General features: G+C 34.6%; 1 protein-coding gene across 1 annotated transcript; it reads left to right on the top strand.

Annotated features, from left to right (window-relative positions):
* The first annotated feature begins 5,725 nt into the window (after window positions 1–5,725).
* On the top strand, window positions 5,726–8,192 carry LOC131641704 (uncharacterized). Its single transcript, XM_058912033.1, has 11 exons — window positions 5,726–5,863; window positions 5,947–6,027; window positions 6,266–6,384; window positions 6,509–6,516; window positions 6,629–6,719; window positions 6,792–6,948; window positions 7,039–7,196; window positions 7,296–7,416; window positions 7,498–7,569; window positions 7,888–7,947; window positions 8,028–8,192. The coding sequence occupies exons 1-11, from the start codon at window positions 5,726–5,728 to the stop codon at window positions 8,190–8,192; spliced, it is 1,170 nt and encodes a 389-aa protein (XP_058768016.1).
* Window positions 8,193–14,441: the final 6,249 nt, after the last annotated feature.

The raw sequence follows: 14,441 nt of genomic DNA, 5'->3' as shown, positions 1-14,441 counted from the left end.
CTCTAGTTTTCACTAGATGTTTGTAACCATCCACCAGAAGATCCCATAAGTCACCATGTAGACCAAGAAAGTAACTTTCAAGTTTATCTTTCCAATATTCAAAGTTTTCACCATCGAATACTGGTGGTCTAGTGTAACTGTTGTTACCATTTCCACTGTATTGCTCAGCAGAGCCAGATGTAGATGTAGGTGTTAGATCTTCACCAGCCATCTTGACTTAAGCGTTTTTCTCTTCTTGAATCTTTTCTAAACACGATTAAGTACTTGCACCTTAGAACCAGCGCTCTGATGCCAATTGAAGGATAGAAAAACACTTAGAAAGGGGGGGGGGGTTGAATAAGTGTAGCTTTAAAAGTCTTAAGATAAAAACAATTTGCACAATGATTTTTATACTGGTTCGTTGTTAACTAAACTACTCCAGTCCACCCCCTTGGAGTGATTTACCTCACCTGAGGATTTAATCCACTAATCACACAAGATTACAATGGTTTTCCACTTAGATAACCTCTAAGTCTTCTAGAGTATTCTGATCACTCTAGGAACACAATGCTTAGATACCCTCTAAGACTTTCTAGAGAATCCGATCACAACTTGATCTCCTCTAGTTCTTACAAATGAATGTAAACAAATTCTTATAAGAGTTACAATGCTTCTTAATAAGCTATTATCACAACTGTGATTTTTCTCTTAAGTTTAAGCTTAATCTCACTAAGATATTACAACAGTAATGAAGTGAGGTTGAAGATGAAGTTTGAGAGCTTTTAGAATTTGACAACGTTTCTGTATGTTTGCGCAAAGTGTTGTATTCAGCTTCTCATCAGAACTTCTATTTATAGGCGTTTGAGAAGATGACCGTTGGGAGCATTTAATGCGTTGCGTGATCCGTACAGCATTGCATTTAATGTTTCACTCTTTTGTCAACTACCTCGAGCCTTGCTTTTGCTGTGTCTACTGACGTTGCCTTTAATAGCTTCTAACGTTCCTTTTGTCAGTCAGCGTAGCCTGCCATCTTGTACTTGCTTCTGATCTGATGTTTGTGTAAACAACGTTTGAATATCATCAGAGTCAAACAGCTTGGTGCAGAGCATCTTCTTGTCTTCTGACCTTGAAGTGCTTCTAGCGTGATACCATGAGAACTTTAGTGCTTCTGCTTCTGATCTCAAGTTCTTCTGATGCTTCAATAGACCATGTTCTGATTCTGCTTGACCATCTTCTGATGTCTTTCGAGAGCATGTTCTGATGTTGCATACTTGAACCTTCTGAGTCAGTGCTTCTTGCGCTGATTTTGTGCATACTCTTTATATATTTCCTGAAATGGAAATTGCATAGAATTAGAGTACCACGTTATCTCAAGCAAAATTCATATACATTGTTATCATCAAAACTAAGAATATTGATTAGAACAAATCTTGTTCTAACAATCATCGCATTTAGCGGATACATAGCACTTTCTTTAATCAATCAAACAAATACTCAACATATAATACTTTTCAAAACAGAACAACTTCTTTCATTAGAACAAGGCGTAATCATAGTTCTCAATCTTTAAAATCAATAACATCTTATTCAGCTCAGATAAAATAATAAACAACAATCATAAACATCATAAATCATCCCCCCGAGTGCTACGTATCAGAGCGACAACCGACTCAAATAACATCAACTAAATCTTCATACTCGAACACCTGCACGTTACCAATATAAAGGCAACGGCAAACAAGAGAAAATGGTGAGATATCAAATCATATAAGTGAACGCATGATAAATTGTATATTAGGATCCAAGCATATATAGTTATCACATCACCAGTGTTAATATTGCCATATACTTCATACTTTCACTAACTCACAAATCTCACATACTTCTCATCGCATCATAAGTCACACTACTTCACATTCGCATCAATTATATATAAACATATCAGCCATTCACTTGCAAGTCAAATCATGATACATCACGAGTATAAATCACAATTTTAGTCTCAAAACATCACAGCATATAAGTCACTCATCTAGTCACAAAACATCACATATACATTTAATTACAAAACATCACATATACGGCTAATCACAAAACATCACATGTAAGTCACACCAGACATATTCTGTTAATTGCATTCACAAACATCGATATCATCATACTATTCACAAAATCGTCAATTCACATCTTCACATACTTCCATCATTTAACAAGTCACAATATACAATCACGATATAGTCACAAAACGTCACAACTATGAATCACGTAAGACACATGGAACATGACTCATGTATATGCATGTGGTACCAATCGGAGCTTCAGCCCCCGTCACCAATTGCCCGAGTCTGAGGCATAAGGCATAAGCCTTCGTCACTAATTTGCCAATCCAGGCCTTCACAGAGTATGCATATGAAATGTGACTCGACAAACAAAACATACACAACATACTCATCACAATCACACATCATCACTAGGCATACGCCCACGTCACTTATAGTTACCAATTATTAGAGGTAATTCAATGTCACAATTAATCATTCATCTTCACTTAATCACAAAATCATCATCACAAATATATACAACATCACATATTATCAATCATCACAAACATCATCATATTTCGACACATCGTCGCAATTATACAACTTCTTATATAAACAAGATCATCACAACATCATCATGTTTCAGTATATCACAACAATTCGACTTATTAAGTCTATTCAAATTAGTCTCATAATCCTCTATAAATTAGTCTTCTAATTAACTCACTAATCCACTATCAACTAACCAAAATTAATCACAAAGCATACTTCAATTAATTGTGCAAATTCCGCGTCGCTACCAGTTATCTAATTTTCGGTTATATTCTTAATATTCACGACTTTATGAATCTTCGGGTTACACTTCCACGTCACCAAAAACACAACTCTACCGGTTGATTCGGATACAACTCTATTCTTTACCGGTTATTCGATTCGTCCAGTTAAATTCTCAAGATACCGTTATTTAACGACAAACCGAATTATTAATCAAAATCTAAGTATTTTCTAATTAAATAGGATTATTGAAAATTAATTCAACCATTAATTTAATCGACCGATTAATATCACAATTTTGACAAAATAACACCACCACGTTAATGTACTAATTAGACTTAGCTGCCACGTCGATTTTCATCAAATTCCAGACGATTAATTATAGCGCTTAATTCGGCTATTTCGATTAGGCGAGACTGTTTATTAGTTTTATAATTACTACATGTATAAGGAAACCAAAGCTAGTGTTCCTACTGTTCAATTAAGTCTATACCAGTAATTAGTACTCCCTCCGTTCCTTTTTAAGTGTCATTTTAGCAAAAAGCTCTTCAACCAAGATAGTGGATTATTAGAGTTATTTTTCCTATCATACCCTTATTTATTTTTCTCTTTCCACATAAATTCATTCATACACTCTCTTTTTCCAATAACTAATTGAAAAATGTGAGGTAGAGTTATTGAGAAAATAAGGGTATAATTGACAAATTATAACATTAAATTATAAAACGACACTTAAATAGGAACAAAAAAATTCTTCTAAAACGACACTTAAAAAGGAACGGAGGGAGTAGTATATCATACATGCAAATAGAAACAATACATTAAGAACCAGAAAGGCAAATGAAAGGTACACGCAATGGAATGGAGTGTGCCGACCGTCGCGTCTCCAGGTGCCGACCAACAAGGCCTAATTTTCCTTTGTTTTCTCCATTTTCCAGATACACACAGCATTTCATATTTATTTCAAATTAAATTTACCAATTTCTATTTTCCATGAACAACAACAATCAACACAATACAAGATAATGCAATAAATCTACACACCCAATTCCCCACATACAATTTTTCATAAACCCCATTATAGGAAGAGAATCTCACCCTTACCTCTATGGATTGAAGAAAACTCTACCAATCTTGACTTGGTTTGGGATTTCTCTAAACTTGGTTCTCCTCTTCAAGACCTAGCCTCCTTCTTCACAAAAATGGTTTTTTATTTTATGATATCTCTACACTTCCCTTAAACCATTACTAACACTAAAACCTATCCTTAGTATAACATTATGCCTAAGGGTAAAACCACATTATTATTTTTCACTTCGTAAAAAAATAGGCCCAATAAACTCACTAACTCAAATTTAATTAAATTACTAATTCTAACGATATATTACCGGTATAATAAATTAATCGTCACGAATAAAATTATCGACCGATAATAATGAAAATAATAATAATAATATAATACTATTTAATTAATCAAATAATTAAATAATCAATTAATCAAATAATCAAATAATCAAATAATCAGATATTCAAATAATCAAATAATCAATTAATCAATTAATCAAATAATCAAATAATCAAATAATCAAATAATTATATAATCAAATAATTAAATAATCAAATAATCAAATAATTAATTAATCAAATAATCTAATAATCAAATAATCGGGGTGTTACACTTTCTCCCTCCCTTATATATGATCAAATTTGTTTTATTTTGTTTCTATTACTTGCATGAATACAAAGAATAATTTGTTTCTTTTTCTATCATTTCAACTTTTTACATTGCTATTCATAATTAGATATATCTATTTTTGTTATTCTTTATATGCTTTTTTTTATGTGAAATTGAAATTTTGAGTGTAAATCTTCATCAATTTCAAATATATTCAATTTTGTTTTTAAAATGTTAATTCAAAGTGTTTTTTTGATTTGGTGATGATAATGATAACATGTATAATCTATTGTTAACTATTTACATTAACTTACTTTTAAATACATGTTAATATGATATACAAAACAATAAAAGATGGGTATTAAAAATTAATTCAATGCTTAAATTAAAAAAATATCATTAAATTTACTAATTTATAAATTTATGTTAATTTCGAAAACATAAAAACATGATATAAAACGAGAACATACAACCAGAGTTAAATAACGAAAGAGAAAAAAAACTGGAATTAAAATGCAGAATTAAAAAAAGTAAATTACTATTTATCAGCAAACTAAGTTCCACATTGTGAGATACTATGAATTGTCTCTAAATATATCAAAATGACATATACATTAATACTTTAATATATTAAATTGATTATGTAAAAATATTTCACCTTAGTACGTTAAAAAATTGCATCACAACTTTTAAAGTCTCATTTCAATTTCATATAATTATATAGAAGTTAATTTTCTTGAAACGTGAATATTTAAGAAAACATAAGAGCAAATATAATAAATGGTAAATTAAATGCATTCTCTTTTTGGTTTTTTTTAGTTTATTCTGTCAAATAATGAAAATGGAAGATGGTAAAAAGCAAGAAATAATACAACAAATTTGTATCGTAATTTTGCTTCATAATCTATCATATAAGAAGAGTCTACCATTTGAGCAATTCTTAGCCTATCCACATCAGCATCTGTTCTATGATAATTCCACATCAGCTTCGGTGGTTAAGCATGATTTTTTGATCATTCATCTGCATGGTGGGCTGCGGCAGTTATTGTTGTGGGAGTTTCACCCTCTCAGCTTCTCATGTTGTTGCAGTTATGTATGGTTCATCATTGTGTGCCTATCCACGTTCCAAACTGCACAATGCGCAGTAATGACCTATTTAAATGGCTTGCCTATTTATCAGTCACTTTCATTCTTCTCTTTCCATGCTTTCTAACTTCTGCGGTTATAATTCAGTGCAGTGTGAATTTGCATGATCATGTCAAGGCCTGTTGAGAGAATAGCAGAGATCAACGATGGAAAAGAGCTTTGGAAGATTGTTGTTAGGATTCACCACAGATGGAATGTTGTGTCCAACAACAAGGAACATTTTGAAATGATCTTTGTTGACAAATTGGTGATTACCCTGTTTATGTTTCGGTATGTTTATCATTTACGTATGTTTGTATAATTTGAAACATTTTTTGGTTTCTGGCGCAGGGAGATGATATTCATGCTGTTGTTCCAGCACCACATGTGTCGGTGTTCATCGAAAAATGCCTATTAGGGCATACTTATACTGTATCTAATTTTAAGGTGGTGCCTTATGTTCTGGCGTTCAGGGCATCAGGACACAAATATATGATAAAGTTTACTGCTGGAACGTCTGTTCTTGATGAAGACAAACATGAGATACCCCCGAAATCGATTTATTTTACAAGTTTCCCGGACATCATAACAGGGAAGTTTGACAAACATGTCCTGATTCGCGAGTATAGTTTTTTGCTGTTTTATTATCTCATGTTTTGATGCCTTTTAGCCGTGTGAAATTAATATATTTATTTCAGATGTCGTTGGAATGGTGGATAGTATTGGTTATGCACAGACTGAGTCGGGCGCAAAGAAGCAGGAAATTAGCATGATGTTGCGTGACCACAGGTTTGTTTTTGTTATACATAAGACTCCCTGATATATGAATCATGTGATATATCCTAATGTGTTGTGATCATGGTTTACCAACAACCTGTTGAACTGTACTCTGTGGGAATCATACGCGGATCAGTTCATCAGGTTTAACAAAGTTAGGGTTGCTGCATCACTCCCTACAATTGTGTTGCTTCAGTATGCCAAAACTACAAAATCTGTGATAAATCCATTGACAAGGTATAATTTGAATTTGCAGGAAAGTATCCTCTGTCTGTGACAAACACCTACAATGTGACCCTTTTATGTGTTGATGCTGATTTTCCTGTCATGAAAGACTTTATTGATAGGTATGTTGATAGTATCATCCATTATGTGCAATTATTTTATTCATGAATTTGATAATGATCCATGATCTGCAGAATGCCTGAGGAGAGCAGGGTAACCCTGTCTGATCAACTCAGAGGGAATTCCCAATATTCCTCCCAGAGTTCTGAAAATCAACAGCTGACTCCTGTGCAAAAATTGTTCTCAAAGGCTGTTGTTTTACCTATTGCTGAGATTATCCAACTTACGGATGCACGTCTTTCTATTTTTCTATATTATAATAATTATAACGTCATCATTTAGTGTGAACCAAATTTCTGATATTGACTACTATTTGTCTAGATTACATTTTGTGCTACTGTCGCTACAACAAAATTATTAGTCACGTCTCCATTTGGATGGTACTATCGTGCCTGTCATATGTGTCAATCTATAGCGCGTGGGGACAGCCCCCCATTCAAGTGTGAAGCTGGTCATGAAACCATGGCTGAAGTCCTTAGGTTTTAGTTGTTCTCACCTAATATATGTTGTTTTTGTCATGTTTGTGTCGTTTCTATGTTGTCTGCTTTTTTAACGGAACGAATTCTTATGATGTTCAGGTATAAGATTGAGATTGAGGTTACTCATTGGGGCAAAAGCTGCAATTTTGTCTTCTGGAACAGAGAATGTGAAATGCTTTTGGGTTTATCTGCATCCCAACTTCGTAACACTATGATTCAGGTTATATTTATATTGTGCAGACGAATTAGAATGTACTTTCCGATACTCTGCATACACTAATACGGCCAGTTGTTTAAATAGGCTGGAATTACTGATCCATTGGACTTCCCGTTAGCACTTGATCAGTTGTTGAAGTTGGAAATGGCTATGAAGGTTAAGTGGCATCCACGCTAGAAGAACTGTTCCGTCGTCATGATTATAAAAAATGATCCTATTATCCAGCAACTTAAGGAAAAATGGGGAACAGATGAGGTCAGCTCTTATAAACTGTCATTCGTTTTATAAAAGAGGACTTCATATTATAACAATCTTTTGCCTGATTTTGATTTTCTTTGGTAAACTCTCAAGGAACCTATTCCAATCCAAACTGTAATACCTGAGACTCTGGAGGTAGAAATTTTAAACTGTGTATGCTTTTTTTACTTTTCCTGTGATTATATTATACTGAAAACTGTGTTTAACTATATATAGATTAAAGAGAGTGTTGATGAGGCTAAAACAAATGCCAATGAAGACTGTGAATTGGTTACAGTAAGTTTCACTGCAACACACTTACCTACTTACATTTATATCAATATTCCTAACTAATAGTATTCATCGTTATCTTGCAGGACCTGGAAATTACATCTGAGCACAAGCCTGATGCTGTCACACCTGCTGGTAAGAGGCATTTTCCTGCTGCATCAAGTGAATCCACTGATTTGGACGGATTACATGATGGAGAACTGTCATCAAACAAGCTGAAGAAGATAATTAAAATGGAGAAGATTGATTAGATCTATTGTTATTTAGTGTGTGTTTCGCTTAGGTGTTTGTTATAAAATCTGGATGCTAGTTTCCTTTGCTTTTAACTATGTGTGTGATTTCGTTTTCTGTAATAATTAGTGCATGAATACTGGCTATGTGCTTCTGTTATGTTCATTTTGATCTAAGGATGTCTATGGTTTTTGTGTCTTATTATATTCAAATGATTCAAATTCAACTACATATTATATATACTATTATCAATTATTTTGATTCTTTTTGAACATATATCGTTCATTCCATTTTAACTGTACTTCTTATAACTGGGCCTTGCTTTTTTATTATTTCGACAATATAAACTTTACAATATCGGTCCGAAGTTGACCATGATATACTAATGAATATTCTACTGCATGTAGTTAAAATAATGATGTCGCGAAGAACGGTTTGTTTGGATTTGCAAAACCTAAGCATTCTGTCATTACATTGTAAACTGAAACATTGATTGTGCCTCACAAAGAAACACCAAAACTTTTAACATTTGACTATGTTAACTATCAAAAAATAATTTTATGACTGATCTTAGTATAATGTTGATACAATATTATGGGACAGATTTCATTTTAACTAACAACATATCAGAGCGGATTAATAGAATATAATAGGAGAACTTCAAAAATTTGTCCTGAAAACGATTATACATTAGATCTTCAAATAGATAAAATATTATTGTGTTCCCATTTTGGATAAGGTGCTTACAAAATAACATGCAGCAGAATATATAAAACACAATGTACCAAAATAACATTCCCAACATATAATATAACCATTAAAATTCAACTATAGTACAAGGTTAGCTGATAGCAGCAGTTGATTCATTGTCTTTCAACCTTCACATAGATATACGGAGAGAATTGCAGCATACTCCACACTATTGTATCCCCATTACGCAGGTTAAGAGATTTGGCAAATTCGTACCATCCCAGGGCTATGTACTTTTAATATGGCTGGGGTATTCCCTTTCTATTAGCTTTGTGAACCTGACAGGTAACAATGTTCTTCGTCCTCACATCCAGCAGGTTAATTTCATCTTGAAAGCGACGAAGGCATCTTTTGGCGATTTCCTTAGGGAAATGCTGCATACAGGAAATAAAGAAACTATTAACATTATACACTATTTATATTTTCAATAACATGATGATCATATTCAAATATCTCCTTACCATTACATTCTGTTGTGTAGATTTAGCATTTGTAACATGAGTGTCCCAGAAAAATTTTTGAGCATCTGTAGAACTGTCTACAGTAATGTCTGTACCGACCTTTGCTTTTTTCACCACTTTATGCCTTCCTTTCTTACCCTCTTTTGATCCACTTGCTTCACCAACTTCTGAAACTTTGATTTCATTTGTGTCAATGTCTGTTGTTTCCTCTTTTACCTTTATAGGTCCTGTCGCACGCTCGCGAAAAATGAACAGAGTCGCCACCAATATATTTATCCCATAAGGGAGAGGAATATCAGAAAACCTAACAAAGGAAGGAACAGGGTCTTGCGACCAGAGAATCAAGGTACGGAAGTCGGTTACGCAAGGGGAAGGTATTAGCACCCCTCGCGCCCATCGTACTCGATGGTATCCACCTATGTTTGTTTCTATCTAAAGGGTGTCTAATGTCTAAAACCTAAATGCGAATGAATGCAAAAGAAATACGGGGAAAAGAAGGAATATTTACAAGTGTGCTCGTTCAAGCCCCGCGACTTGATGCCTACGTATCCTTTTCAGGAATCAGAGCGCCGTAGTTCGGCTTCATAGTTTCTGTTTGTTTTTGTATTTTTTAGTTGGGCGGAGTTAACGCTCGCGCTCTTGCATAAGGGATCGACCTAGGATGCAATAGAGCGGAGATAACAATGCCCTTAAGAGAGGAGAGAGAGAGAGAGAGTTTGAGTGTTTCGAGGAAATCCCTAAAGCAAGGGAAACTCGAGTTACTCTATGGTTTGTGTTTTTTAGAAGTTGGGAACTTACGCCTGAATGGGACCCTAAAGCAAGGGAGATCCAAGCACTCGAACATTCCCTAAAGCAAGGGATGTTCAAGCTTCCATTCCCTTTTTAAGATTTTCACTTTTTTTATTAGTGTTTTAAGTATTTTCTTTGTATTTTTTATGGGGAATTTATTCAAGTATTTATTAGATGCTTTATGTTGTAAAAGAAAAAGAATGAGAATGGGGGGACTAGCCTAATTTCTAAGCCTAATTGTTATTGTTGGAAGGAGAATTCTAAAAGGAGCATACTAACGATTAACAAAATAGGCCTAAAATATGGCCAAAAAACTAAGCAACAAAATCACACAACAATTATATGAAAATAGCATAAAAATGGTATAAAAGCATAAGAGAAGCAATTCAAGTATTAGTGCAAAATTAAACTAAAAAAAAAACTATTATTTTTATGAGTTTTTGATATGAAAGGTTTTGAACTTCTAAATCAAGCAAAAAGAGGCTAAAACCATAAACCTAAAACTAATATTTTTTAGATTATTTTCTATGTCAAAAATTCATGTATCAAAGTTTAAAAGAAAATTAGTGTTTTAATTGCCTAAAGAGAGTGGGAAAAATTTAAGTAGAAAGATCTAAAACTTTAGTAATTTTATGAGTCAGAGGGGGGTGCAAATTGAATTAAGGATGGTGAATAGCAATGGGGCGCAGGGCCCAGCCAGAGGAGGCCCAAAGAGTTTTTGTTGAGTTTTCAGGTTCGTCAAAAAGTATTATGGGCTCAGAGGGGGTGTGAATATCAATTCGGTGGCCCAATATTGTTGATCCATTCTCCATTGTTTATTCAGATTTTATTTTCAATAATAAAGAAAATGAATTGAATAAAAATAAATAATAAAAAAACTTATGAAAAGGGGATTTAGGGTTTATTTTGTGTACCGATAGAGCTCCTTCGTGAACATTCAGCTCCTTCCTTCGTCTCACGAAAACTCACGGCGGCGACGGAGTTTTCTCCGATCAAATCTCGCCGCAGTGCCAAACACATCACCGCTATATCTTCCTCCGCTCCGCCCTCTCTTGGTTCGTTTCTCAAATTATTTCGAAATCCTGTAATGAAGAATCAGTGCAAGGTGAAGAGAAGATTCAGAATGGAGAAAACAATCGCGCTTGGCGAAATAAACGCGAGAGCAATTGAACAATCTTTCCCGGTGAGTTCTTGAGTCCTTTCGCTTCTTATCTTCGTGAATTCTTCTTCTTCTTCTATTTCTTTGAGTTTGCTTCGTTCCTTGATTCTGAGCGCAAAGAGTTGAACCGAACCGAATGTTGCAGGGATGATGTAGACGAATTGTAGAGATTGAAGGTGATTGTTGATGATGAGCGAAGAGAGATGAAGATGATTGAGGAAGGTGAAGTTGAAAGCAGAGCAATGGTGGAGAGAATGAAGAGGAGAAGAGTTGATGCGTGAGGAGACTTGAAGCTGAGTGATGATGAAAATGGATCGAGAAAATGGGAGAGAGAGGGTGATGAAGATGAATCAGTGGAGAGTGGAAGAAGGTGTGTGAAAGAATGGTGGTGAAGAAGGTGGAAAGAAGAGCGAAGAATTGAAAAATGAGAGTCCAGAAATGGTGAATGGATTGAGAGAAGTGATGATGAAAATGGATCGAGAAAATGGGAGAGAGAGGGTGATGAAGATGAATCAGTGGAGAGTGGAAGAAGGTGTGTGAAAGAATGGTGGTGAAGAAGGTGGAAAGAAGAGCGAAGATTTGAAAAATGAGAGTCCAGAAATGGTAAATGGATTGAGAGAAGTGATGATGAGTGGCTGCTGATATATATAGAAGATTCAAAGTTATTTGAGGTTAGTTCCTTCTGATTTTTCTGTGAGTTAGCTCTGTTAGAAAGCTTGTAACTAAAATGAGAGTTTGTTAGAAGTTAGTTATGAATCTGTTTTGATGGTTACAGTCAGTTAGAGGTTGTAACTGAATTCTGTTAGGTTAGTTTGAAATGGTTAGGAGTTAGTTAGAGATTCGGTTAGGGGTAGTTACAAGTGTTTCAAAGTTTGTTAGAGAATTTGTTAATTCTGTTAGGATGGTTATAGGTTAGAAGAATCGGTTAGTTAATCATTATGGAAATTGAATGCTAATGATAAAACTGTTATGTACTTGGTGAGGATAATTCGGTTAAGGGACTATTAATAATGGATTTGGTTCAAAACAGTGGGCAGTGGGCTGAATGGGTTTGATGTTGATTTTGTTTGAATTTGATTATGTAGGTCTTTTTGTATAAGACTTCTTTTCTCTCTGGTTTTAGTAATGCACAGCAAGTTTGGAACTGTGTATGAAATGTATGGTTTGAATTGAGTTAGTAAAGGGTTAACTGATATTGATGTTAGGATTGTTTTTGGTTTCGAAATGCAGGTGCTGTTTATGATGTGAACTTGCTTTGAATTTCTTGTCAGAAGTTAGACTGAATGCTTTGGATTATGAACTGCTAGTTTAGTATTGAATGATATTGAACTGGACTTGGTTCTGTTTTGGTTATTGAATGTCATGTGTGCTGCCATTTGATGTGTCAAAATGTTGCAGGTACATGATCATGTAGCAAGCCCTGTGGTATGAAAACAACCTTGGAGATTAATGAGCAACATGATGGATGATGATGAGGAAGCATAAATGGCCTTGAAGTTTCAGCCGATGCAATAGGTCTGATGGAGATTTGTTGACTTCGGTCAACTGTAGGTCAAAAGTGTAATTTTTTGTAATTTTCAATGGAATGTGTAATGTAATGGTTCCTTAATGGAATTTAGATTTCTGGACATGATTGAAAGTATATTCATGTATGTATGTACAGGTTGTGAATTTATTCACATGGACAAAAGGTGATGGATGAAAGCTTGAAGAAATATACTCATGATAAAGCTTAGGGTTAGGAACACCATAGCTTGTAATGTAATGTAGATGTAACAGGATCTTGTACAATTTTGACAAGGATTCTCTTCACTTTGTACCATTTGAAACCTTTTTTAGCCTTTCTTCCTTGTAATCTCAATATTTCAATTCAAATCCTTGAATGAAATCCGAAAGTTATCTTGTATCACAGGTGATATTGTTTGATGGACATAAACCAAATGAACCTTAGTGTTACAATGAAAACTCTCTTTTTATATGAAGCTTTAAAAATATTTTCTCTCAACTATTCTTCTTGCCAATGCCAATCTTGAAATGAATCATATGAATATAAAAGGCTCAAAAATGACCTTTAGTCACCATTCTCGTCCATACACCGTGAATGGATTTCATCATCAATACACTGTGAATGAAACCAAATGAATTCCCATCCTTCTTTCTTGACCAATGCCTCGTGACCCAAGTGATAAAACAAGTTCCTTTTGGTTAACTCTGAGAAACTTCAATGACGATGAACCTTAGAAAACTCGCCACATCTCTACCCAAGCTCTTGAAATAAGGACCAGTTGGAAGTTTCAAAGTATAGGTGAACCCTATCTTTTCAAGATCCTTGATTCCAATTCTGAATTATTGATTAATGATGCATAAGTTATGTTAGATGACCTAATGGAAGGTATACAGATGAAATGCAAATTTATAAGCCAGTTAAAAAATAAATTAGGGGTAGGACAAATTTGGGGTATGACAGCTGCCCCTATTTAATCTTCTTAAACCTGAAGGTGAGATTGGCGCTAGCCTTTCGAACATTCGAGGTGGAAGAAGATTAAATACCAAGACCAGAAATTTGTCCTGAAGAGAAGATGGTGTAAGTGTTATCCTTATTTTTGTTTTGATATCTGCTGGGGAAAGAGAAATTTTTGTTTTTTCTGATGGGAAAGTTTATGGTAAGGGGTTGAAATGGGGTAGCTTGTAACGTAGCCAATGTGCCAATACAAGGTTCTCAATGGAAATGATTGTTGTATGAAACTGTGGTTGGAAAATACGGGTTTGATGGAAAGGTAGGACCTACGATCTGTGACTCAAAACTAGGGTAAGGTCAACGGACCTACGACCCACAAGAATTGAAAAAGATGAAAATAAGGTCAACGGACCTACGATCCACAAGAAATGAAAAAGATGGGGATAAGGTCAACGAACCTACGATCCACAAGAAATGAAAAAGATGAGGATAAGGTCAACGGACCTACGATCCACAAGAAATGAAAAGGATGAGGATAAGGTCAACGGACCTACGATCCACAAGAATGGAAAAGGATGAGGATAAGGTCAACGGACCTACGATCCACAAGAAATGAAAAAGATGAGGATAAGGTCAACGGACCTACGATCCA

The sequence above is a fragment of the Vicia villosa genome, linkage group LG1 (genome assembly GCF_029867415.1).
Source record: "Vicia villosa cultivar HV-30 ecotype Madison, WI linkage group LG1, Vvil1.0, whole genome shotgun sequence".
NCBI lineage: Eukaryota > Viridiplantae > Streptophyta > Magnoliopsida > Fabales > Fabaceae > Vicia > Vicia villosa.
This window is presented reverse-complemented; position numbering and strand designations above follow the sequence as displayed.

What these genes read in the sequence shown, in the direction of transcription:
- LOC131641704 (XM_058912033.1), top strand. Translation starts at nt 5,726, where the DNA reads ATGTCAAGGCCTGTTGAGAGAATAGCAGAGATCAACGATGGAAAAGAG. An exon ending in AGTTGGAAATGGCTATGAAG is followed by an intron (nt 7,570 to 7,887) that starts GTTAAGTGGCAT and finishes AACTATATATAG; the next exon opens with ATTAAAGAGAGTGTTGATGA. An exon ending in AAGACTGTGAATTGGTTACA is followed by an intron (nt 7,948 to 8,027) that starts GTAAGTTTCACT and finishes GTTATCTTGCAG; the next exon opens with GACCTGGAAATTACATCTGA.